This window comes from Thermobia domestica, chromosome 1 (assembly GCF_964235325.1).
Source record: "Thermobia domestica chromosome 1, izTheDome1.hap1.1, whole genome shotgun sequence".
NCBI classification, from domain to species: Eukaryota; Metazoa; Arthropoda; class Insecta; order Zygentoma; family Lepismatidae; genus Thermobia; species Thermobia domestica.
In genome coordinates, this window is record NC_137454.1 from 30,919,103 (window position 1) to 30,945,703 (window position 26,601).

The window sequence follows — 26,601 nt, forward strand, 5'->3', positions numbered from 1 at the left end:
TACCCCCCCCCCCCCCAATGTTGAAGACAGATTTGCACTGTTGCATACATACCTGTCGTTTCTCATTTCTTTTTGTCCATGAACTCAAAATCCTGGGCAAGGCTTGCATAAACTTCTCGCCATGCTTTTTGCTTTTCAATTCTATCCTTGAAAGAGTCTGTTATCTTATCCCATATGCAAGGTCTACATTCCACAAGTTCAATAAGGGTTAAAATATCGAATGGAAAAATTCTTGCCATCTCTAAAAATCTAAGCAAAACTAGAAAGGTAAGAACACAATAATACACAACCTTTTCATCCAGTCACTGTAGTAGCTAAACTGCAGAACTCTATCAGGGGGTCGAACCCGGTACAAAGGGGAGAGGGAAAACTTCGATACATAGCTTTGATCTTTGTTTTCAATTACCATTCCACAAATTCTTTTTAAAAATGGGGGATTTGGGATAGTTTTGGAAGTGAGAGAAAAAATCTGCAACAAGTGAAGCATGAAGTCACATCTCTGTTGTTGAGATCACAATCAAGAAAATGCCAAATGAGTCACTTGTCCTTGGGGCTTTGCAAAGAGTGTTTGATTGTGCTGGTTTCGTTTCAAAATAATAATTCTACTTTGACTTGTCAACAAATATTCTATTCAATCATTGCTCATTGAGTGGGACCGGGAAAAGTGATCTGCAGACAATTCTGATGAAAATAAAAGGAAGTAATAATAATCAGGATTTTTTCCATATGCTTATGTTCACAGTGTATCAAACTTTGAAAATTACGCTTAAATTAATTTCCAGAATGTATTAAAATTTAAATGCATTAATAGATTAAAAAATATACCATCAAAGAGTGTGTGCGTGAGAGAGAGAGAAAAAAATTAAAAAGGAGTGGGAAATAATCAAGAAATTAGTTATCTAAATTTTCTATATTCTATTTGGTAATAGCTATTTAGAGGCAAACCAGTACTCTTCAGACTTCAAGCATTTTATACTTATTTAATAAAGGGAATTAGCTACTTCAAAAGAGAGACTGTAAAAAAATAATAAGCTGTTCCGAAGTTGTTTATAGAACAAGAAAAAGGAGTGGGAAATAATCAAGAAATTAGTTATCTAAATTTTCTATATTCTATTTGGTAATAGCTATTTAGAGGCAAACCAGTACTCTTCAGACTTCAAGCATTTTATACTTATTTAATAAAGGGAATTAGCTACTTCAAAAGAGAGACTGTAAAAAAATAATAAGCTGTTCCGAAGTTGTTTATAGAACAAGATAATAATAATATTATTATACAATTGTAATAGAAAACATGGAAACAACAAAATTCCAAAGACAAGAAACGAAACAAGAATACACAGCGACTTGTAACTCACTCTTCATTTAACCCACTGGCCGGCCGACATTATCGGCCACATGTGCATCCAATCATAAGAAAACATTGCCCCCGACAAAATCGGTGTCGGCGATATCGCCGACAATATCGAGGGCTTGGCCGACAGCATCTGGGTGTCGGAGGATCGGCCGATAATGTCGGTGGCGTGTGCAAGCTACGATTTGAGTACATTGAAGTCTATTTCACAGCCGACATTATCGGCACTTCCAACGATATTATCGTTGCCGTGTGCAAACGCACTTAGGAATCTTCCCCCCTTGGTAAAACCTGCCGAAATTGGAAGCAATATCAAAGAAACACTGCTTCGAAAAGAGAGGGAGCAAACATGCATAAAGAGATAGTCAGAGTCGGATTTAGATTTAGTGGGGCCCCAAGCTGTTTAAGGTAATGGGGCCCTTTATGTGTTTATATCAACATAGGCACCCTACATACAGAAATGAAGAAACTAGAGATAATTTAGGAAGCAGACTAGCAGAAGGAGCTTCATTAATTACATGAACGTAGGCTACACAGCAGGAAGCACTGTTGCTATGTATATATAAATTTTATTTTATTTTTTTAATTTTCTTATATTTTAGAAATGTATATCCAGTTTTTCTTTAGATTTTGGGGCCCCGAAGAGAGCGGGGCCCTAAGCTATAGCTTGTTTAGCTTATACGTAAATCCGGCACTGTAAATAGTATACATATACAGGCGCGGATCCAAGGGTGGCTATAGAGGCTATTGCCCCCCCCCCCCTTCTTGACGCTCAGGTATACACAGGATAAAATGGGCTTCAATCAAGGATCTTATAAAATAGAGGATCTGCCCTTACAACAAAATCTTGAAGCCATACGTCACAGTTTCGTCACCCCTACTCTGCCTACTCCGCCGAACAAGATCGCAATGTTTTGAGCCAACAATCATGGCGGAAACGAAAGTAGCCAATCACACTTGCCGATGCTCGGTTGAATTCTGGCTTCATTAATTTAATAGGATGAAGATACATGTAGGCAGATCCTCTATTTTATGATCCTTGGCTTCAATCCTGTTTACTCTGGATGAAGAGGCAAACTATGGTTTAGCTCCTCCCTTGATCATATCCTGGATCCGCCACTATATATATATATATATATATATATATATAAAATATGTGTGTGTGTCTAGTATACATAAACGAAGACTTTGGTTCGGCTTCTCCTTCACAAATCTTTGTCGAAAGGTTGACTTCATCGATACAAACACAAATTACTTCTCATAGAAACCATCTACAAATGCACTGTACTGCTGAAACAGAAACCATCAACTAAAGAGGTCATAAATTTTGTCATTCCTCGTGTTTGAAGTTCCCGTTCTTCACAATGATTTCCTTCCTCCCGCGGTTTTCAAAAGGACTGACTCCCGCTGAGAAGGAAAGTGGGATGAGGAATGACTATAGTGACATCTAGCAGTTAGACGGCCAAGTACGTGAACACAAAAAAATCTGATTTCTGATTTCTGTAGATTTAATGATGAAGGATATAATTTCTCATCGATTGTGTAATGGATGTCTTTGGAAACAGCGAAAAAATAGCACAGTAGCGCACAAATACAAAGATTGTACTCCATTCTCAAAAAAGTCCGGAGTTTTTAGTTCTTTTCCTTACTGTGAAAAAACAGAAGACTTTTCCATCTAATTTTGATCATTTTCCCACCCAACACAAGTACATACTGATCATGTGTAAAGAATGTTCCTCGAGGTACATTGGAATGTACATGATAGGTACGTGAATAGAGCAATCATGTGAAATACACATGTAAGGAATAAGGTTACTTCCGCCCAAAAGTACGTGCATGACACATACCGAGGAATGTATCTATTATGTGTATATCACGTACCGTGTATGTACTTGACACATTTACTTGGCATTGGCATGTGCCAGGAATGTACTAGGCATGTCAGTAATGTTCCTTAGGGCAGTGCTATGCAACTGGGGGTGCGAGTATTTAAATACTAAAACCTTAACGCTTCATTTTTACGTTCGAATTTAGAAGCTTGTACTTTTAAAAAAAGCCAAGCAACTAACTCTGAAAATATATGCCCTCCTCCGGCATCTGTGTGGCAATTTAACTATCTATTAAAATACTACAGTAACATTTACGAGCGACCGAGCTCTAACCTATAATCTTAGCATTCAAACCTTTGATTTACGGTTATTTGTGATTTCACGTTTATAACAAAGACAAATATTTTTAAAAGAGTGTAGTTTAAATAAATTACTAAAATAAATATTTTTCACAAAGTTTATCCTTTTAAATTATTGTTCAAAGGCCTTTGCCTTTAGTAAGCCTTCTCCGAAATACATGCAAATGAATTGTGCTGCCATCTTTGGAGCTCTTTTAAAATACACATATATGTTTCTCGACAAGATCTCAGAAACTACAGGCTCTAGAAAGATGACGTTTTCATTGATCGATTGCAAATTTCATGTAGATTGTCCAGTTCTAATTGAATATTTAAAAAACATGGGCACTATTTCTTTAGTACATTTTTACGGGTACATTGGAAGTGTTGAACTTTCAAAAAAATAAAATAAAACATCACATCCTAATCATTACACATTCCAACACCACACTGTTGTATATAGCGGTTGTATATGTCTCCGGCATTTGTTTCATAGCCAAATAATAATGGAAAAGGAAGGATAACCATTTCCTGAAGGATGTCTATATTATCAGGCTGAATTTTTTTAAGGAGTTAGTTTATACTTAAACTTACGTCTTCCCGAAAATTTTATTTAACGTCTAGTTTTAACGTACAGGTTTTGAACTAATTCTCTGCTGTGTAACGTCACAATATAACCATCAATGCTAATTTTATGAGGACAATTCTGCCAGTGGGGTTTAGAATGTTACAACCTAGAGAACGCATCAAACGTCAGAAAATTGCAAAATGACACACACAATATATTACAATGTGGCTAAACTCAGAAAGTGGCTATAGAAGTGAAAAGCATATGGCTAAAAAGCCACTATTGGCTCTTTGGAAATTATGTGACTAACGACGTTCTCAAAATGGCCAGATCTCGTCACAAAGTGGCTAAATTGGCAACCCTAGTCGCAATACGAAGCAACTTACGCACAACCATGCCATGGTACATGGGGTATGTGCCATTCACATTCCTCACATTCCAGTGAAGCATGTAAAAGTACCTTTCAAGTGTCAGAAATTCCTCGAAAGGCACGTACCTAGCGAAACGTGCTATGCATATGAAATGTACATTTTTCAAGTACCAGGTACGTAAACGATACATATGGAACTTAAATGGCACGTTCCTAGAATGTACCTGGTTGGGTGGGTTCTTATGGGAATTTGGATTATAATTATCTGTATTTATAAGAAGAAAATATCATGTACAGCGTTCAAATTGCACCTTTAAAATGAGATGCATCATATTTAGTGAGCTACTGAGACATTTTTGCGAAAGAACGAAATGAAACCATGATTTGCCTAAAAAATGGTTGAGATCCCATGTTAAATTGAACACCAATATTCCGGTCGCTCTGGCGCACTTCTTCTCCCTCTTAACACACGAACGCCGTCCTCTTGACGCCATTGTACTGATCACAAACTAAACTTCTGGTGTTAGTTGGGTATAATGCCGTTAAGATCAATCATGAAAGCACTCTTAGCAGCAAAGACAACTTGGAAAGTGAAGTAGTGTTAAACCACACGTCAATATAAAAATGTACAAAACTCCCTCACCAGGTGTCAAGAACACAAGAAAGAAAGAAATGCGCGGGGGGAGGGGGAAACGATACCGTAGTGGAAAATTCAGACTGCATTAGTTCATTGTTGTCAACAATGAGTCTGTATTCCATTCTTTCTTTCTTTTGCATTCTGTTACATTTAATAACAAATATTGATAACCATTTCATGAACAAAACGAAAAAACTTGGAGAATTGTATATATATAAAATATATATATATATGTATTAAGATATACATATACCGTACGTTTTAAAAAAATATACGTTGGAAGTACATTCTATTTTTATACACGTTTCTAATTTACAGAGAGCAATACAAGTGTGTTGTTGACTATTGTAAATATTCATTTTTCTGTCTGTGTTTGTAGTAATAAAGCAAATCGGTTTTACCCCAACTCAGGAGATCTGAAAGCATTACTATCAGGTGCAATAAACAGTACACACAGTATACATACAAATATATTTATTTCTCTAGAAAGAATAAAGCGATTTTTACGAAACTTTTAGGGTTTATTAAATATAAATCAAGGTATACTTAGGTATAATTTCTATGTTACTATATGTAAGGGGACAGGAGCTAGGGGAATAAAATATCTGAAAAAGGGAAATTTTTGAGGGAATTTCCCGAAAATCCCTCTGTTACGGGAAAACTACGTGATGGAGAGAAACCGAGTGCATATTCGAATTCAGCGCAAAAAGTTCCTTTAAGATCAGGTGATTTTTCTCATGTAACAAACAAAAAGTTTAAATTTGTTAACTAGTGTAATCTATACTAAACTGTACTAATGAATGTAAAAAAAAAAAAAATCTGGAATAACTTTACCATATTGCCTACTGTGCTGCACCTACAGGGATAAACCTAATACGGATAAAGGAAATACAGAAAATTCCAAGATACCAGGCATTACAAATACGACAAAAGAAACCCAAGCACACAGAATACCCAAATGGCAAACTCGTCTTGAAAAACGAATAGATTCATTAAGAACAAAAATCGGTCAGCTGACACAGTACAAAAAGAGAAACAAATCAACCAATGTGAAGAAAGAAGTTGAACACATAATTAGACCACTAGAAATAGAGAACAGAACATTCCACCATTCTGGATAGATTCACACAACAACTAGCTGTATATGCAAGAAGGATGAGCATATACAAGAAAATGACTGCTGGAAAACAGAATAACTATTTTCAACGAAACCCAAAACAGTTCTACCGGAAACTCAGGAACAAGAAAACTGATCAAATAGAACTGCCAACGACGAGAGTTGTTGATCTCAGATTTTGGAACAAATTCGAGCACATGGCGGGGAAAATAATACTCTTAAAGAAGAAACAATCAGATCTCAACCAGTTCAAGGTACGAAACCATTTGACGTAACAGAAGCAGACGTCAAAGAAGCAACTAAAAAATCGGTAGATTGGAAATCCTCTGGGGGGTGATCATATTTGCAATTTCTCATACACAGCATCACACCTTTCGCGTCCCAGAATACTGTGGCTATAACCTTTCCTGTAGAGGTAGACACTTTGAATGTTTTCCTCACTGGTGAACTGGGATGCTTCCATGTCATTGAGGCGGCCTTGGTTTCTGGGGTAAAGTGGTGCATCCATGTCTCATCGCCTGTGATGATTCTGGGCAGGAACTCATTTCTCTCGCGCGCGTACCGCATCGAGTGATCGGGAGTAATTCCCATTCTTGCACTCTTGGATCCGGGGTCAAGTTTCTCAGCAGCCATCTTGCAGACACTTTTCGGTAACACCATGGAACATTCGATGGGCCTGAGCACAACCAATACGCAGTGTGGACGCCACGTCTAACATTGTTATGCACTTGTCCGCTAACATTATGTTCTGTACTCTAGCAATGTCGTTTCCATTCATGAATATGGAGCGACCCACTTCGGCCTTTATCCTTCACTCTGCCTCCTTCACTGAACGTGCAACACCAGCAACCAACCATTTGACGAGACATGACCTCTTCACCATACACGATCTGTAGGTATACATGGATAACGGACACACCAGTTCCACGTGCCCATTCATACCGGAGAACAGTATGCACTTCCATTGGCGACCACGTTGTCACCACACGTCCGTCTGCCATCGTGATTTGTACTCGAATAACCTCGGGCACGCTGGTCTGTAGCTACTCTCTATACTTCGGGCTCTGCGCATGTCATTCCACCTCCGCTGACACTTATTCGGCCGTTGAACCAGCATTAGGTGTGGTTTCTTATGGGTTTCTTTCACCTGGTGTCCCATCATTTCGTTCAAAGCAAATGGTGAAACGTACTATCAACGTTCCTCGTATTTCCAACAATAAACAAGAATGTAAATAAAAATTATATATACCACACAATTTAAAATACATTTATTATTCAGTGTTGCAAACTAAGGATGTTATAGTACCACAAACATCGAAAGTTTGGAAGCCTTTATCACACATATAACACAACGAAGAGAGAGAGGATAACGCACATCAAAAGTATCTTAGCGTTGAATGCCATGGTCATGGTGTGGCTTATTTTGAGTGAATAAGGGCGAAGTTACCAGGACTTGAAAATTTGAATTTTTTGAAAGGCTTTGTTGCGAAACAATGCCTAGATAAGTATCAAATCTAGTTACGTGTGTAGTTTGAAATGAATTTAACACTTCGATATCTCAAACCATTCCGAAGATAGTGTAAAACTAAACTAAACAAAAACATTACATTTTAAACATCAAATTTAAGAAAAGAAACATATCAACTGATGAATACAAGTCATTCTTCACAAAAATATAATATACTGTATTGTATTTATGCTGCTTTTTTTTCTTCAAAAGAGACATTCAAAAATCAAAGATTTATTTTGTTCGCGGGAAGCTCTTAGGAAACAAACCTCTAGTTAAACCTACCAAGGCAAGATTGGCTAGTAAAATAAGGATTTTTGGCTGCATGCCCAGCGCATTCTTCATGAAACCAAATGTGGCATTTTGTGCATGCAACCCAGGGTTCTCCCTTTTTGTACTCAGAATAAATGTGTCTGCAAATAAGACATTCCGTATCGTATTCTCTATCAGTCTCGCTATCTGTTGAACTGGACGTGTAGCTGCAATTAGACCTATCATCTTCGCTGTCACTGCTAGACGACGTGTCACAGAGAACACGTCGTCTAGCTTTGCTTCCACCTAACTTTTTCTTTGTTTGTCTTGCTGTTTGCGTAGGTCTTTTGTCAGGTAGTGATTTAATCGTCTTATTCGAGAGCTCTGTTAAACGTTCTTTGTGGGGAGTTCCTGTCACAAGAAATGCTTCAGAAACGTTAGAACGTCGACTGGTTGAGGGAAAGTCTGTAGGAACAGGGCTAATGTCAGAGGGTGTCACGTAGGCAACGTTAGGTATAGGTGCAGGGTCCTCACAGCCAGTCTGAAGGATTGTATCTGACCCGAATGCATCTTCTGTGAAAATTGTTGGTTGAAATGGAAAATTACCGGTTTTTCGAAATGCATTAACTACATCTTCGATTGTTGCAGTTCGTGCGTAAGCAGTACATAGCACTGAAGCTACCTGATAATGCGTAAGTGTTCGACCAGGATGAGATTTTAGCCACGATTCCACAGCTTGAGCATAGTAAGTTTTCAGTGGACCCATAAACCCAACATCGAGAGGATGCAGTTTATGGGTGGAATGGGACGGTAAAGAAACAGTTATTACCCCGTTGACACGAGCTTTATAGATGACCGAGATATTTGTTGTATGAGAATAATGACCATTGAGTCTTTGTTCTGGCTACCTCCCTAGTTTCTACCTTCCAGATTCGCCACTGAATATACATCGAACGTACCTTGATGCAGAATAACATGACCTGATGATGTGTCATATTACGAGTGATTCCGAAAAAGTACTTAGGTAATCTATCACATCTAAGGATTTATAATGGTTTCCAATAAACGAAAACCCATGGTACCGTTTGCAGCAGTTTACAGTATTATCTCAAATCGTTAGAGTGCTGTTTTCTTAAATACCCTACATTTGTGTAGTTCGTGTACATTAATTTTAGTTCTATTATGTACGAGGTGTAACATTTTATTCTCGAAATCTGCCACGAGAATCGTATTGTTAAATATGATATTAAATTTCACTTATAGAAACCAGTGCTCCAAAAATACCGTAAATGTAACAAAGCTGTGTAACTTACAGTAATTGTTTTGTGTTCTTTTTATTTTTCGCAGAGACTAGAGTTGGTGACAATGTGGTGGACTCAGATACTGCTCAGGTGCGAGAGTTCATAGAGAAGTTGGTGGAATCTCTTGTTGGTGGAGGACTCGACAACGTCAATGTCAACAAACTCTACTCCCACCCAGAATGTAAGTCTATGCATAGCTTATTGTATGAAATTAATAGTTATATATATATATATATATATATATATATATATATATATATATATATATATATATATATATATATATATATATATATATATACACAGGGTGGTTCAGTAATGTTGGACAGCCCTGAATAAATCGGAAACCAGAAGAGATATTAGCAAGAGTTTGGTGGATCCATATACTTGTGGAAGGGGGACGTCTTGTGAGGTACCACACAATGTTACCAGGTCAACAGTGTTGCCAGCTCAGTACAAAGTTGTATTTTTTTAAATGGAACATATAGAAGTTTATGCCATCAAAAGAATTAGTACAAAATGTAAATACCAACAAGCGAAACCGCACTTGTCAGTGTTGCCAAATAAGGAAGTTATAAAGCTTCAAAGATCAAGAAATTAAAGTGTCCGTAGAGCAAAACTAGCAAAAAAGCAAGAAAAATAATGCCACGGAATGAAAAGGAGTAACCGAAAGAGTAAACCAAAGAACGCACAGCATCCAGTGAGTAACAGGGTTGCCACAGTAAAGGGGGAAAAAATTGAAAATTTTGCAGTTGGTTTAGGAGGAAAAGTGCCCATATGACATAATGCTGGAAACACCATAGAAAGTCTATGTGAGATTCAGGAATCCTAATAGCGTTTGTTCGAAAGCGATATCTCTAACCGTTTTCGAGATACACCAAAGGTGTGCGGGGTTTGCAACACTGCATAATTGATTTGACGATTAAACCCATGTAGTTCTTACATTTTGTTGGGCGTATCATTTTCTTTACTCGTTCCTGTAGTTTGGAGGGCGAGGGAATTATTATGCAGTGTTGCAAACTCCGCACACCTTTGGTGTATCTCGGAAACGGTTAGAGATATTGATTTCGAACAAACGCTATTAGGATTCCTGAATCTTACATGAACTTTCTATGGTGTTTCCAGCATTATGTCATATGGGCACTTTTCCTCCTATAGCAACGGCAAAATTTTCAATTTTTTCCCCCTTTGCTGTGGCAACCCTGTTACTCACTGGATGCTGTGCGTTCTTTGGTTTACTCTTTCGGTTACTCCTTTTCATTCCGTAGTATTATTTTTCTTGCCTTTTTGCTAGTTTTGCTCTACGGACACTTTAATTTCTTGATCTTTGAAGCTTTATAACTTCCTTATTTGGCAACACTGACAGGTGCGGTTTCGCTTGTTGGTATTCACATTTTGTACTAATTCTTTTGATGGCATAAACTTCTATATGTTCCATTTAAAAAAATACAACTTTGTACTGAGCTGGCAACATTGTTGACCTGGTAACATTGTGTGGTACCTCACAAGACGTCCCCCTTCCACAAGTATCTGGATCCACCAAACTCTTGGTAATATCTCTTCTGGTTTTCGATTTATTCAGGGCTGTCCAACATTACTGAACCACCCTGTATATATATATAATCCGACCTAAAAAGTTTCTTTATAAATACAGGCCACTGCAGTTGTGATGTAATAAAAATTTCTGCATATGGATAACATTATTGCGCAATTCGCCATCTTGGTGGAATTGTAATTTAACTGTGCGTTAAAGCGCTGAGAACATTTTTCGTGCAGCCAACTTCGAAATTTGAGTTAAGTGCTTGAGATGGATATTAAGGGTCTTCACTACAGCGAAATTTAACTACCGCTAATTTTAGAGTTTTTGTGTAATATCTTCAAAACAAATAAAAATATTCAAAAAAACAGAAACGTAGTGAACTAGGCAATATGATTTTGCATGTGGTACCTTTACCACAATTTATCTATCTGCTTTTGGTATGCCGCTATTTACAGAACCCGCAAAAAATGCTACAGTTGCAAATCGAAAGCAAATAGATGAGTTGTGATAACGGTATCACATACAAAATCGTATTGTCTAGTTCACTACGTTTCTGTTTTTCGAATTTTTTTTATTTATTTTGAAGATATTACATAAAAACTCTAAAATTAGCGGTAGTTTAATTTCGCTGTAGTGAAGACTCTTAAGGACAACGACGTGCCGCAATAAAAATATTAGATTTGTCGGGCTGATTTCTTTTATAATTGTCTCGTTGCACGTGTTCAATGCATTTGTCCATCTCTATTAGCCACTTGTGATTTTGTGTTTCTACTAGCACGGTAATTCTCCGGCTTATCCGTCGGAAATACTCGTCAGTGGTTGGTGAAAAAGAAATATGTCAAAATGCTGTACACCACTTCATATTCACATAATCTGTCTACACCTAATTTTCTCAATTTTCTCCATACTTATATTCCATTAATTTTTCACCACTCTCTCCTCCTCTCCCCGTTTCTGCATTGTACTGCAACCGGACTATGTAATAAGACTTTTCCTTCGAGACCTTCGTACAAAACGCAGGGCTGCCAACTCTTCAAACCTGCTCACCCGTACATTCACAGCTTGAGTCCTCCAAATTCAATTTCGTGAAATAAGAACCTAATTTCAGTTAAACACATCCATGTATGTTTCCTTTTTTCTTTTTAAATCTATGTTTAGCAATATTTGCTACAGAAACAAAACAAGTTTGATTTAAAATTATAATTAACATTTATTTCTGAACAGATTTAAAGTTATACTTGTTTCCATTTTTAGCACTTTTCAATACAGCAGAATTCTTGTTTATATAAGAGTAAAATCCTTTGCAGGTCATATAAAAGTTAATTTTTACTCTTAGTTCTGATTTCAGTAAATTTTCAGACATACAGTGCCTGATGCAAAGTAGTTGTGACACGTGATTAGTGCCATACTAAAGACTTCGACTAACATGTTTCCTGCAGTAGTCAGGCCTTTAATATGACGCTCAAACGTCAAAACGACTCTGCATAAGGCGGACAGTTTCTTGCATCAGTCAAAGCATTTCCCATCATACTAAACACTCTTTCATAAAATACTTTGCTTGGAGGTATTGATAATACAAACACAGCTAAATTAAACAACTCTGAAAAACTTTTAACCATTTAGAACTAACAGAAGAAGACTGATCAATCTCGCGTTGCACTTTTTCCTTTAAAGTAGTGAATTCTGAATACAGCTTGCCAATGTTTACGTTAACTTTAACATGATTCAAAATATCAGTAACATCAGACCAATTGAGAGGTTTCGCCAAATACAATGATTCACAATATTTGTATTTGGTCTAGGAATTAATTCGTGCGGTTGGTACGCACACATTGAAGCTGTAGTACAAACACAAAATACATAAATACCTTAAGAAAAATATTGTCCATCGCTAGCCACCACTTTCGCCCATCTGTCAGGCAATGTACGGATTCCGTGGCGAAAGAAGTCCTCATCCTTGGAAGCGATCCAGTCAGAGACCCATGTTTCGATATCTTCTGAAGAAGTAAACCGCTGTCCAATCAAATCGTTGTTCATGCAATCGAACAAGTAGTAGTCCGAAGGAGCAACGTCTGGTGAATACGGCGGGTGGGGTAAAACTTCCCATCCGACATTTTCTAAATAGGTTTTGACCGGTTTTTCGACATGTGGGCGAGCGTTATCATGTTGAACAATAAGTTTATCATGTCTGTTCTCCCATTCTGGTCGTGTTCTGGCCAGAGCTTGCTTCAAACGCATTAATTGTCGTCGATAACGTTCTCCATTCATAGTTTCACCCGGTTGCAGCAGTTCATAGTACACCACACCTTTCATATCCCACCATATGCACAGCATAACCTTTGCACAGTGAATATCTCGTTTTGGTTGTGATGGACCTGGTTCACCTGGTTTCACCCAGGCCTTTTTTCGTTTAGGGTTCTCGTAATGGATCCACTTCTCATCACCCGTAATAATTCGATGCAGAAACCCCTTTCTGCTCTGTCGTTGAAGCAGCAATTCGCAAATGGTTTTTCGTCTTTCAACGTCTCTGTCTTTCAATTCATGTGGAACCCAATGTGACATCTTTTGAATCATTTCCATGGCTTTCAAGCGTTTGGAGACTGTTGTTTGATCAACGCCTAATGCTGCTAGCAATGCTGTCAATTCTTCGTCTTGAAATTTTTTTGGCTGTCCAGCTCGCTCTTGGTCTGCCAAGCCGAAATCACCACTTCTAAACCGTGCAAACCACTTCTGACACGTTCGCTCAGCTAGAGCATGGTCACCATACACTTCCACCAAAATACGATGACTTTCAGTCGCACTTTTCTGCATGTTAAAGTAATGCAGCAGGACACCCCGCAAAAACACTTTATCAGGCACAAATTGCACCATGTTCACTTAACTACAAACTGGTGTTGTTGACGCTTTAATCCACTGCCCTATACTACGAACGATACTCGATGATAGGGGTTTGCAACACATGTGTGGATACACGGAACTGTGGGATTCTCCGTTCGTTGCGCCATCTCTTGTCCACCCGCACGAATTAATTCCTAGACCAAATATAAGGAATTTTCGCAATCATACCATTCCTTTAAGTACGACAATGCCTTAAGAGTCTTCATCCCGGCGAAATTAAAATACCGCTAATTTTACAGTAATTATGATATTTTCAAATAGATAAAAGATAATCGAAATGTGGAACAAGAGCGCCCTAGGCAATATTATTTTACATGTGAAGCCATTATCACGACTCACTTATCTGCTTTCGATTTCGAGCCATTTTGAAAATCGGCATTTATTTTCGTGTTTCTAAATAGCTGAAAACGGAAAGCCACTAGGTGACTTGTGATAACGGTACCTCACGCAAAATAATATTGTCTAGGGCGCTCTTGTTCCATATTTCAATTATCTTTTATCTATTTGAAGATATCACATAATTAATGTAAAATTAGCGGTATTTTAATTTCGCCGGGATGAAGACTCTTAACGAAGAAAACCAGTGTCAAAGTTATTAGTTCACCCGTATATTTTCAATAGCAACCCGTATCTGAGTTGTTAAACCCGTACAATACAGGTGAAACCCGTACAGTTGGCAGCCCTGACAAAATGCTGAAACTGATATGGTATAAGCACATGTCATAATTTGCCCTTTTAGTTAATACACGAACCTGAAATTAATTGTCTAGCAACTTCTCTGGAATTACTCTGAGAAACAAAACACAAACACGACATAGCACTTGCGCTGAAGCAGCATTGTATATCAACTAGTACACTGAGAAAAAGTTTAGTCTGACTGGCTGGACAGAACAATTATATACAGACACCGTAGGATTTCTGCTGAAACCGCGATAGTTCGTTGTGCGTATCCAGCACCAGTTAGAGGGTGGACCTCACAACATGCAACCGCAGTATATGCGAACTGTTAACCAAAATGCTGTGCGGACGATCGACGTTTGGACGGAGATTGCATTCGTACCATCGTAGCAAAAGCGTGAGCGTGATTGAACAGGGAAAACGTAAACAGCACCTGTACTACACGTAACCCTTAGGCGCAATGTCACTGACAGCAGTAGCTTTCTAAGTTGCCTCTGCCTTCGGTTCTTCTCGCTGTTACCAGTATTGAGCACACTCTTTCCTAGCTGTGATTATAAGATTATCCTTTATACAGGATACCATTTGGTGTTTGCCTGTTGCCCAGTGTCTATTTGTCGTACTCAGCTCTGTGACATTGCTATGAACATGACTTACTCTTTTTAGCACCGAGGATTTGTAGAGTAAATAGTGTATCTTAGTCTATCTCTAGAAATATACAATGGTAGACTATAACTACGCGCTTCTTTACTTCTCTCATGTGATCCGAGTTGGCTCCATGGTAAAGCGCGAAGTTCTGGTGCGTGGGGCCACTGGTTTTATCCGTTCCCACAAACTTTTTTCTTATACCAGCGTCCTGCTGTATGTACAGTTTGTACGTTGTCCAGTTTCTACATATCCAGATCGGAGTCTATTCCTACAAGCCTACAGTACATGCCCTACGGATAACTCTCTACGTTTGCTGCGTGGTGGATTCTACACTCGGCCAGCTGGTCTTGAAGCTACCAGACCAGCGTAGTATCAGTAGTAGTTGAAGATAGCGTAGTATCAGTTAATAGAAGATTCTTTCTCCAGCGTATCATAATAAAAAGTCTGTAGGTGGACAACTCGGAATTCTTGTACCCAATCTTAAGTGACGATCTTAATTGTTTTTAATTCAATAATTTCAATAACCTTCTGTTTTATTAATTAATTAGTTATCATTATTATTATTTTGGCTCCAGGAATTGTTCTATTGCTTCATGTTGACAGCGTAAATATCCGTTGTTTGTATTTTGATGAGTGACTTTCTTTTCTGTTTGCTTTTGTGTTCCTTTATTTTTTTGTTAAATCCAAAATGTATTTAAGAATTCTTTGGACATTCTGAGTTGAGTTGATTGAGTTTAACGTCCCTTTCAGCAGCGAAACTATGAGAGACCGCACCTACTGATTAACGTGGAATTCGAACTACATGAACTCTCACCGGGAATCGAACCCGGGTCTCCCACGCCAATTGGAAATTCTGATACGATCAATTCGAGGTGGAGAAGAAGTGATCATGTACCTAACGACAAGGAAATGCTGTGATATCATGGGCTTCCATGTCTTCAAAAAAAAAAAAAAAAAAAAAAAAAGTGTAATGTTGCATTCTGAAAACTAAAACGAACGGATGGTAATAGTTGCAAGTGAATCGTAGTAGAACTGGTACGTACAAGTAAAGAGAAACGAAAGCATCAAAAGAAACTGTAAAAAGCGAATGGACCTGATGCTGTCCACCACGTATTTACGTATATTATTCAGATCGAAGCTGACACATTTTGCACTCAAAGTCAGTACTCTACCACTGAGCCATAGCCTTTCTTTAGGACAAGTCACTACTCTTAACGATAATGTAACAACGAGACTTTTGTTCTTGTTTTTCTTTACTATTTCAATATGGTCGTTCAATATTTCCCTAAACTGTAAAAAACTTATTTTTTAAGATACATTTGTAAACTATACAGGGTGTTTCAAAACAACAACGACAACGTTTGGAAGGTGATTTCTGACATCAAGATAAGACGAAAAGTATAGACCAACCTGGGTGCACAAATGCTTCCTTTCGGAGTTAGAAATTTAAAAGTCCATAGCTCCGAAACTATGGGACCTACCGTAGTCGGGTCAAGATTTCACTTAGGAACTAATATGTGTTCTATCCAAATTTCCAGGTTTCAGAATCCTAAGGTACTCATGGAAAAATTTTTATAGATGGAGTTTGGCTAGGAGCATATATCTAATTTCAAGTATCTACTCACCAACTGCCTCTATAAAAATGTTGCGGAAGTACCTTAGGATTCTCAAACATGAAAATTTGGATAGAACACATATTAGTTCCTAAGTGAAGTCTTGACCCGACTACGGTACGTCCCCAAAAGCTTCGGAGCTATGGATCTTTCAACTTCATTTTTCCATGATTTTGGCAGCCTATAACTGTGAAAGGAAGCATTTGTGCACCGAGGTTGGTCTATACTTTTTGCCTTATCTTGGTGTCAGGAATCACCTCCCAAACGTTGTCGGTGCTGCTTTGAAACACCCTGTATATACATGTGTAGGTTGGTCCTTCCTCGCTTGTCCACATAATCTTCATTGAGATTCAAGCATTTGTCTCACCGTTGCATCAATTTGTCCAAATCCTTTGAAACAAAAATCAGGATTCTGGCTATTTAGTACTCTATAGTATTCATATTCCGCTTCAACTTCACTTTCTCGTGATGGGCTGTTCCAACAGAAATGTTCAACCTTTCTGTAACTTCGCGTAACTAAATTCGCCGGTTTTCGTGAACAAGTTCATCCACCCTTCCAAACGTTCTACGTAGTGGCATTCGTAGATCGCCCGACTCGAACGTCGTGAAAAATGCACACCATGTCTTCATCGAACAACTTGCACCAACACCTAGCCATTCGCATTATCATTACGAATCACCATAAACAGCAAGAAGTTTCGTATGAATTGCATTTTAGGAGGTAATCCATTCGCCCATTCATATCGAATAGCAGCACGCACTTCCTCTTTACAGCAGTTTTCCAAGGGCGTGCGTCCACCGTCCATGAGCGAGCCCGCGTTCTCCAGAAAAGCATTTTCATTCCGCACTTGAGCGCATAAGCGTTCACATCTAATAATGAATCGGTTGTTGTTCTTTGTAGAGGAAAGATGGCGTTTGTCAACCATGTGTTTCAAAATGGCGTTGCTTTGTACATTTTTTTATAGCACAGGGAAACTTATATATTGAATATCCGTAGTAGAATTTTATTTAAATTGCTTTTATTATTTTTTTTTTACAAGTATTCTGTAATTCGTATATTTCGTATTATTTCTCCGTACTTGCCCGAATGATGTCTTTCAATTGGCTACGTTTCTTCGACGTCATTTACATCGTTATTACCGCCAACAAGAAGCCCTAATCTCGCCAGATTGGACAATTCTTGTTAGCAAACACATATGAGTACAGCTTTTGTATAGCACATTTACAGTTCTTTCTCTCTCTCTCTCTCTCTCTCTCTTTTTTTTTTTTTTTCATAATCCGAAATATTTTCTTGTATTGTAGTAGGTGTTACGGATATTTTCGAAAAGATTATATAAATTTCTATTAGATTGGTTTTCTTTCTTTAAAATATATATTTTCTTTTTAAAAAATCTTGAACTTGTGTTTGTGGTCATGGTATCTATGTATCAATAGGTGTTTGATGTGATACCCATACTTATATGGATATGCGCACACAAAGAAAATTAATGTGTTCCGTCAGTTATTCTGGTTAGAAACACCATATTTTGTGTTAGATATAACCAGTGTACATGAAGCAGCTAAAGCATTGTACAGCATACGCATCACATCATACAACAAACACCAACTTCTAGTATTATGGTATGTTCACGACTGCAATGAGATATTCTTAATACAATGTAAGGAACATTGCGCAGCGATATGAGAATTCTTATTATACACGTAAACAAGGTTGTGCTGTCAACTAGGAGGTGCAAAAGAATGTTTCAAGTACACTTTTGAACTAGGATATTACAGAAACTGTACACGCTTTCTCATTAAGAGCATACGAGGGTTTGTTGAAATATTTTCAGCATGACATTAAAATATCGCACCACTGCATGGTAACAAATTATTCATGGCATATAGTGACATCTATGGGAGAAATGATGTATCAGTTATAACTGTCTAACTGAGCCAATTCGTTTGAAGCAGTCGTGCATTGAACTCGCACCTTGCATGACAATGCTCCAGTTCACACGGCTATTGTTGCGAAGGGTGGAGGGTTAAATCTGAACTGTAGGGTGAGTGCTGAATCTCCTTGAACCAGACTCTCACTGCAACTGTAGCAACATCAGTTGTGTACACTGAAGCATTGTCATGCAGTGTGCAAGCTCAACGTACAATGACTGCCTCCAACGAAATGGCGCAACTAGACAGTTGAAACTAATACAGTATGTCTTCCGTAAATGGCACTATATGCCATGAACGGCTTATAATCAGTGGTGCGATATTACGATGTCATGCCGAAAACATTTGGAAATGCCCCCGTACTATATGAAATGCATTTTATCACGATGCTGTTGAGTTGCGTACTGCGAAGTTGCAGAAAAACGTCACAACTGCAACATTCTTTATATTCGCTGGAAAACAGACTAGAGGTTAATCCTGTTGTAGACCTTGTTGGAAACGTCATTTTAACATTCAGCAACACTCGGTGCACGTTGAGGTCTACTGCGTCCCTGAAAGGAACAAAATAACTCAACTGTGAAATATCGATATAGAGCATGGGATCACAACATCCTCAAAGAAATCAAGTTCCATTATTCTCTAAGTTCCACGAAATGCGCATTCCATGTATGGGTATGACTAGATCCGTATTTTCTGGTAAAGGTGTCTATAGACTATTTCCTTCTCCCTGTTTGCATGCCGTCTTGGAAACAGCTGAACCAGAGTCTGCGGCCTCTATGGAGTGGTGGACTTTACTTCCTTCCTTTGAAGATGGGAACTCAAATTTCGTTGCAGTAAACAGTAAGTCTTTACTTTCTATCTTTGCTTCTGCTTTACTTCTTTGCGTGTGCTGTGGACTCTACGAGTAGTGCTTATGTGAATATGTCTCGTATACCGTCTGCTGTCTGTAAGCTTATTGTCTGCTTATCATTTTTATCTTAAAGTTTCTTTCTTGTTACTGCTGTGTGTGGTTGACTGCCATGAGCATCATATGTGGTGCTCACCTTATTTCTCTGTGAGCCATGAGCACCATAGATTATGCTCATGTTTGATATCACAAATTACTAACCTATCCAGGTTCTTGAGCATCATATATGATGCTCATGGTCACAAATTACTGTGAGAGACTATGAGAATCACATATGATGCACGGCTCCCACTATGGTTCATTTTCGGGAGAAACAAAATATCTCGACAAAAATGTGATATAACTATCCATAATCGAGCCAAAAGTAAGAAGAAATTTATGGCCTCCTTGGACCAGTACCCTCAAACCACCTTGGCAGTCAACCTGTAAAGTGCGATATGGAAGAGATTTCGTGGACTTTGTGATAACGTAATTGGTGGCGCCGATTTCTCTGTAAATTTGGGGGGGGGGGGGCATTCAGATCCAGAAAGCATATATGAGGATTTTAAGACAAATTGCATTCAAATTATGCCAAATATTGTAAATTTACAAATACAATGAGGGGGCCCACATGAGCTTTGAGGAGCCCTTGGCCCTCCGGATCGGCGCCCTTGGTTGGCTTAAATGAAATGAAGACTCCAAGAAACAGAGGTGAACGTTCTATCACTGAACATCCACGGTCCCCATTGGTCTTCTTGCGTCGTGATAACATAAACTTCGACAATATTGCTGACCGCAAGATCTCACTTTGGTCGTGTGTATAGGTAATGTATACATATTTTGTGAAGAAGTGAGTCACTGTACACTTCCTTCAAACTACTCGTCTGTAAATGTTACTTTGTGAGGAATAGCTTGACCGATTTGGACTAATGTTACGTAAGAGACAAAAGTTGAGGCTTCTCGTCTCGAAAAAGATGTTGTCAAAATGATGTCTCGTCTCTGAATCTGTTGTTATTCGCACAGTTCTGTCTCGACACTGAAATTATCTCGTCTCATGAGTAATTTTAATTTAAACCAAAATTGATATGAATTTTATTGATTCCCTGTGAAATTTGCTCGAGATGGTTTAGATCTAAATTTGTACTGCACGACAAAAGTTTTTCCTAGATCGAAGTCAAAAGATTGACATTCACCACTAATTTAGATCTAAATTGGCATACAGATCACTGATGGTGTACTTACTCAGCAAAATCTAGCTATGGTTGATCAATACTAAAGGTCAAGTTTACTCGAAAATCTGACTGAAAACACGAAGAGACATAAACTTTTATTTTTAGGCAAAAACCTAGCTGATTCAGACCAAAGTATGTATGAAGGTCGTCAATGGCCTCCTTAGTTCTCTTGTCGAATTTGGTTGAGATTCGTGAAGAACAAAGGCCAAATTTGCTCAAGACCGAAATCACTGTGAACCAAGACCGAATTCGTCTCTAATGCTCCAAATGAAGTCTAGTTCAAAGATTAAAGAAGAAAAGAGCAACAATCATGTAAAAAGTAGTGGTGGGCACAAAAAACCGTTTTTTCGGTTTTTAGAAAAACCGGAACCGGTTTTTGAAAATTTTCAAAAATCCGGTTTCGGGTTTTTCACCGAAATCAGTTTCGGTTTTCCTCAAAACCGTTTCCGTTTTTTTTTTAAAATTTGTTTCATTTCTGACCAGAATATTGATTTCGTTGTTCTCCGGAAACCGATTCCGTTTCCACAGAAATAGTCCTATGTGTTTTCCAAAAGTTTTCACCGAAACCGGCTTCGGTGAAAAACCGAACCGGTTTTTGTAGAAAACCTGTATTGGTTTCGGTGAGAAAACCGAAACCGGTTTTGGAGAAACCGAAATGTCGGTTTTCGGACTTCGGTTTTCTGGAAACCGGTTTTGCCCATTCCTAGTAAAAAGAAATGAGTGACAAAACAATCTACGAATAACCATATCAGAAGCAAATTTGAAACATGAACAAGCGTGCAGTAACCCCATCCAACTTGAGATGACTATTTCTGTTAGCTATCTCGTCTTATTTCGAAATAAATAGTATTGCATGGTTGTTCAATGTAAGTTTAATTTTGTGACTTATTAAGGTTGTTTTAACTTCAGAATCTTTTCTCCTACGAAAGACCAGTGATCCAATCTGAAACTCTCGCATCAAAGCACACGTAATTAATCAATCGGCGACAAGGGTAAAAGTGGATCTCAAAGGGGAGGGGGACGCCTGACGTTAAACCGTCCCCCATGCTTATCTTTGCCCATTGTAATTTTTTAGAAAGGAGGGGGACACCACAGATATTTTGTGGAAGTGTTGGAACGACATCCCTCCGCGTTCCCCCTCCCTTTTACCCCTGATCGGCGGAAAATATTTCCGGTGAAGACGTGTTGAAAATTATCCGAAATGGTGATCAATTACTCAAAAAGAAAGTTAAAAAAATTGCCTACCTTAAGTGAAAACAGACATCCCTCTTTGTCCCTCCCATCTTTCATATCCGGATTGGAACTGGGTATTATAACAACAATACGTTAAGAATATCAGTAATTTTAAATGACTATATATATATATATATATATATATATATATATATATATATATATATATATATATATATATATATATATATATATATATATATATATATATATATATATATGGGTCATTCTCCAAATAGGGGACAATTTAGAATGTAAAATATTTATTTATTCAACTTTTTTCTTTGAGGAATGTTGTAACTTTTTTCTCATCAGTACATGATACTGATAACCAAAAATGCATTTGGCGTACACTTTAGTCATATTTTAGTATTTTTTTGAAGTTCAATATTTTTCAGTGTCCACGGAGTTGATGTTAGTTCCACGGAGTTGAAAGTTTTAGATTATATGAGTTGCAACCAATTAAAAGAAAATGTGAAATGATGCAGTACTTCTAATACACCTTCATAACAGAATTTAATGTACTAAAATGAAACTGTAAGGAACACGTATCACTTATAGTTTACTAATATTTCTAAGGAAATGGAGTTTATAACCAGTGACTATAGTCCAAAATGATATAAGTGGTCTGAATGAATGAATTGACATGTATTCCTATTCATACCTACATGTTATATAATACGTAAAAATAATATTGTAATAAAATTCAAGGTTAACATGTAATTGTTGAACTATAAGTCTAATATATATGTAATAGACTATTGTATTTGTACTTATTATAATAATGGATACTTAGAGTATATATCAGTTTATGTGAATTGAAAAGAACAATTAGGACGAAATACTAAAAGAAAAAAAATCTACTGAAATCTTGAATAAATGAACACATAACATTTTACTTGTGAGCTACTTAAACACACATTGGTCTGCTTTTCAGCATATGTTTGAAAATTTTTTGACATCAAGATCAGGAAAAATCAAAGTATGTCTCCGTGTTTCTTCTGGCTTTCCCAAGACTTGCTTAATGTCAGTTAAAGGAATAAAAGAAATATCGTCTTCTTTTGGATAGTAAAATGAACCATTGTATTTACGTCTTAAAAACTTTACTTTATATTCATCGCACTGTTTAGTTAACACAAGACCAACATAATGTCTGGAAGTCTTTCCACACTGAAATTCAACCACAACGAAACAATCAATTATGTCACTTCCAACATTAGCTTGTGTTGGGCATGTTGATCCACGTACCTTTTCGGTTTCGGAATCAGAACTAGTGTATACATCACTTACATTTAGTTTCTTTGTTGAAGAAAGACCTACCAGATGTTAAGGAAATAGCACGTACTATAGATGGAGTGTGGTAATATTTTGAAGAAAAATGACCTGCATAGAGTACTTTTAAAATTGCTATAGTACTTCAATCTACCAATCTTATCAAAATATATCTTCCGTTGCTTTGTCTATTCCATCCCTAATTATCCTAAATTTTATTAATTTGAATAAAACATTGGTGTTAGGTTATTTTCCTATTTATCGTGTTACCCTTACCCTCGGAAATTATCTAAATATTAAATATTAAGTAATATGGGTTAGTAAAATTAAGAATTTTTAACTTAACATAAATACATTTAGTCTTCAGAGAAAGGATACAGGTAACTGAAGAAGCCCGATTGCAATTTCCGGTTAGAGAGATACACCCAATTTCGTAATGGCAGCAGGTATCACCAGGGAAACAGTCGAAACAGCTCAATCTTCTGACACGTAATTTCGAAGTATCACTCTTAGCCCATGTTATTTGATGCGCTTGTAGAGTTCCTTTAAAACGTGGTGCTTTTTCAAGTACGAGGTGATCTAGTTGTTTTACTTCCGCTTCAGGCACAGGTATTACCTCGATTCCTTTAACATTTTCAGCAATTAGTTCAACTAATTGAGTGTAGTTTGCCACATCTTTACCTTGCGCTACAAGAGAATCTGCTGTTCTTTTCAGAGTTCCTCCTAAACCATCGGGAGCACCCTTTCCATGTCCCTTTTCACTGAAATTCCAAGTAATGATTTTTAGATCTGGAAACACTTTCGGGATATATGTCCCAATTAATTGGAACATCTTTCGGTTACGATACTGCGTGGCTGGTCCGTCACTAAGGAAATGCAATTCTGTAACATTTTGTACTGAGTCCTTTATTCGAATAAACACAGGGTTCAAATGTGCAATGATAGAAATCGGATCGTGACGCAAACTATCGGAAAGCGTACAGATGGCTTTCTTCATTATTTCTTGCGAGTTTTCACTTTTATAATACATCATTACTGTATGAATGGTCACCTGTTCACGCGAACCACCAAAATGGCATGCCTGTATTTCTCTAGAATATTTACAGTTGTAATTTTCTGAAAAGTCAACATGTAGTAAGACAGTGCTAATAGTTAGACGTTGTTTTAAATTCGATATCTGATCTTGTTGATGGTAATTATTATTTACATGCACCATGTATTCTGGAAGTAACTTCTCAAACTCAGTTAAAAGATCTTCTGCTGTGCTTTCAAGTATTTCTTTCGCGTATTTTGTGCACACTTTCGTTCCTGCTTTTGTTTTTATCACGTGTTTCCTACTCACCCACTTCTCATATTTAACTTTCAGGTTCTTTTCAAAATTTATAACAGATTTTTTTTACCTTGCACTTTGCACACTGTCTTCTGTAACAATTCTCACTTTGAGTATCTTCGCAACACAAACTATAACACAAAGTGTCAATGTTATTATAATCAATTAGACGCAAATATTTCAGTCTAGAGAAGATCAAACTTACGTTTTCATGAGTAATACAAAGACAACTTTCTGTGTCTTTTAACTTACGAGCAACAATCCAAAATGGGCGTAACTTGCAAAATGTAGCATAAGTCACAAAATAGTCACTCTGAGTACAAAATCGCTTGTGCAAATTTTGTAATGTATCATTAAGAAAACGTTTTTGCATTTTCTGACCATGTTTTGTTATCGTGTCTTTTTTCCCGAGACAAAGCGTACTACACTCATCTTTTTCCAAAAATAGTTTTATATCGCGTACTACATTTTCACGCTTCACCACTGACTTATGTCTCAGATGTTTACTATCTCCTCTCAGAACTTTATAACTTAAAATATCTTTTAAGTATTTCATGCATCGATACTTTTTAACAATTTTCCCTGATACAAAATGACATAATGAGATTCGAGCTTCCCGCGGATGCTTACTTCGTTGAATGTTGTCTCTCATTTGTGTAAGTAAAACTTCGCTGAAAAGCAGTCTTTGTCTAACACGTGGTGTCACATTTTCTTTTAGGAGCATACGTGTTACTTTCGACCTTGGAGTTGAAATGTTGCCCGTTCCTTTCTTTAACCTATAATATTTCATCTTGTAACGTTCGCATTTTCCTTTATATTTGTTCACTTCCTTCTTCAGCTTCTTAATTTCTTTATATGCCTTTGCTCTATCTTTCTTAACTTTCTCCCTTCCTACCCTCTTCCTTCCATCGGATGAGCTTGTACTTGGCTGCCTAAGATTATTCTCAACTTCGGCATCTTGTTCAAGACTTGCTGGAAGACTTAAAGTATTTAAATAGTCACAAAATTTCTCACCACGTTTTATATTTCTTCTGTACTTAGATGAGGACTTTCTCCACATTTTTCTCCGCATTCGTTGTTCTCTTTCACTAAGATCCTGAATAAATTTTATCTTGCCTTCGCTCTTCCTTTTATGGTATCGTGCTCTTTCTTTCTGCTTAAACCGTTCATATAATTCAGGATTATTACGAATTCTTTCACGTCTCAACCTCTCAGCTTCTCTCTTTTTCTTTCTGACTTCTTCAATTGTTTGATTTCTCCTTTTTGAAATTCTTCCCATTTTGGCTGAAAAGAACAAGAATAACATATTCACCTAAAAGTTATGTAATATATGCGCTTCAAAACATTTAAACGCGGTTTAAATGCAGAAGTTTTCTTCATTTTTCTACTTTTTACAACTTTGAGGGGGTTTCACCCCCTCCCTCTGGTCTGACTTTGTTTCCCCAACGAACTTGACCTGTACTGTACATTGAAAGAATAAACAATCTGTGAAAATGTCATTTGAATCGGTTCATTCGTTCGGAAGTTATCGTGGTACAGTCACGAAGGAAAGTATTCTTCAGTTGACAAAATTTCTTTTCCTAATAACTCAAGAATAAATTAATCTATTAGAGTACCGACTTTTCCAAGTAATCAAATTATAACTATTCTAAGGATAACGACAAAAAGATCCAGATTAATTCATTTGTTCCCGAGTTATTGGCAAAAGGAAATTTGTCAACTGTCAAATACTTTCTTTTCCGTGTGTACATACATACATAGTGACAGACAGATAGACACACAAGGCAAATGCCAAGCAAGTTGACTCGTAGACACTGGCGCAAGTCCCGGGGAATGTGGGGGACATGTCTCCCAATCTTGGAACTGGGGGCACTGTTCCCCCGATAATCCTATTTGAAATGTGTTTTTCTTTTGGGGGGGAGAAATATTATTTGTGTTCGACTACCACAATGGAAAGTGAGATGAAATTGATGTCCCTTGCTGTATAATATACAACAGGTTTACCTCAGAAATCAGATTCATCTCCCCTCCCCCAGAATAAGCATGAAATCTGCCCGCCTCCCAATGTTGAAGAC

The 26,601-nt window shown here is 37.4% G+C and overlaps 2 protein-coding genes across 13 annotated transcripts in view; one reads left to right on the plus strand and one right to left on the minus strand.

Annotated features, from left to right (window-relative positions):
• Positions 1–26,601, plus strand: part of LOC145684179 (uncharacterized) — a 692,246-nt gene that overhangs the window by 408,254 nt on the left and 257,391 nt on the right. For 10 of the 12 annotated variants that reach the window (XR_014131255.1, XM_081756189.1, XM_081756245.1 and 7 more), the window contains 2 exons: positions 9,317–9,451; positions 19,327–19,413. Coding sequence is in view for 11 of the 12 variants with exons in the window: in XM_081756189.1 (XP_081612315.1) it covers positions 9,317–9,451; positions 19,327–19,413 (222 nt within the window). In the remaining variant the exon portion in view is untranslated. The remainder of the gene's footprint in view (positions 1–9,316; positions 9,452–19,326; positions 19,414–26,601) is intronic. The other 2 variants (XM_081756235.1, XM_081756255.1) reach the window with 1 other exon arrangement.
• On the minus strand, positions 22,171–24,369 carry LOC145665986 (uncharacterized). The gene is made up of 2 exons (XM_081733094.1): positions 23,575–24,369; positions 22,171–23,240 (listed from the first exon to the last, which is right to left on the minus strand). Exons 1-2 carry the CDS (start codon positions 24,227–24,229, stop codon positions 22,858–22,860), a joined length of 1,038 nt encoding a protein of 345 aa, XP_081589220.1. The 5' UTR covers positions 24,230–24,369; the 3' UTR covers positions 22,171–22,857.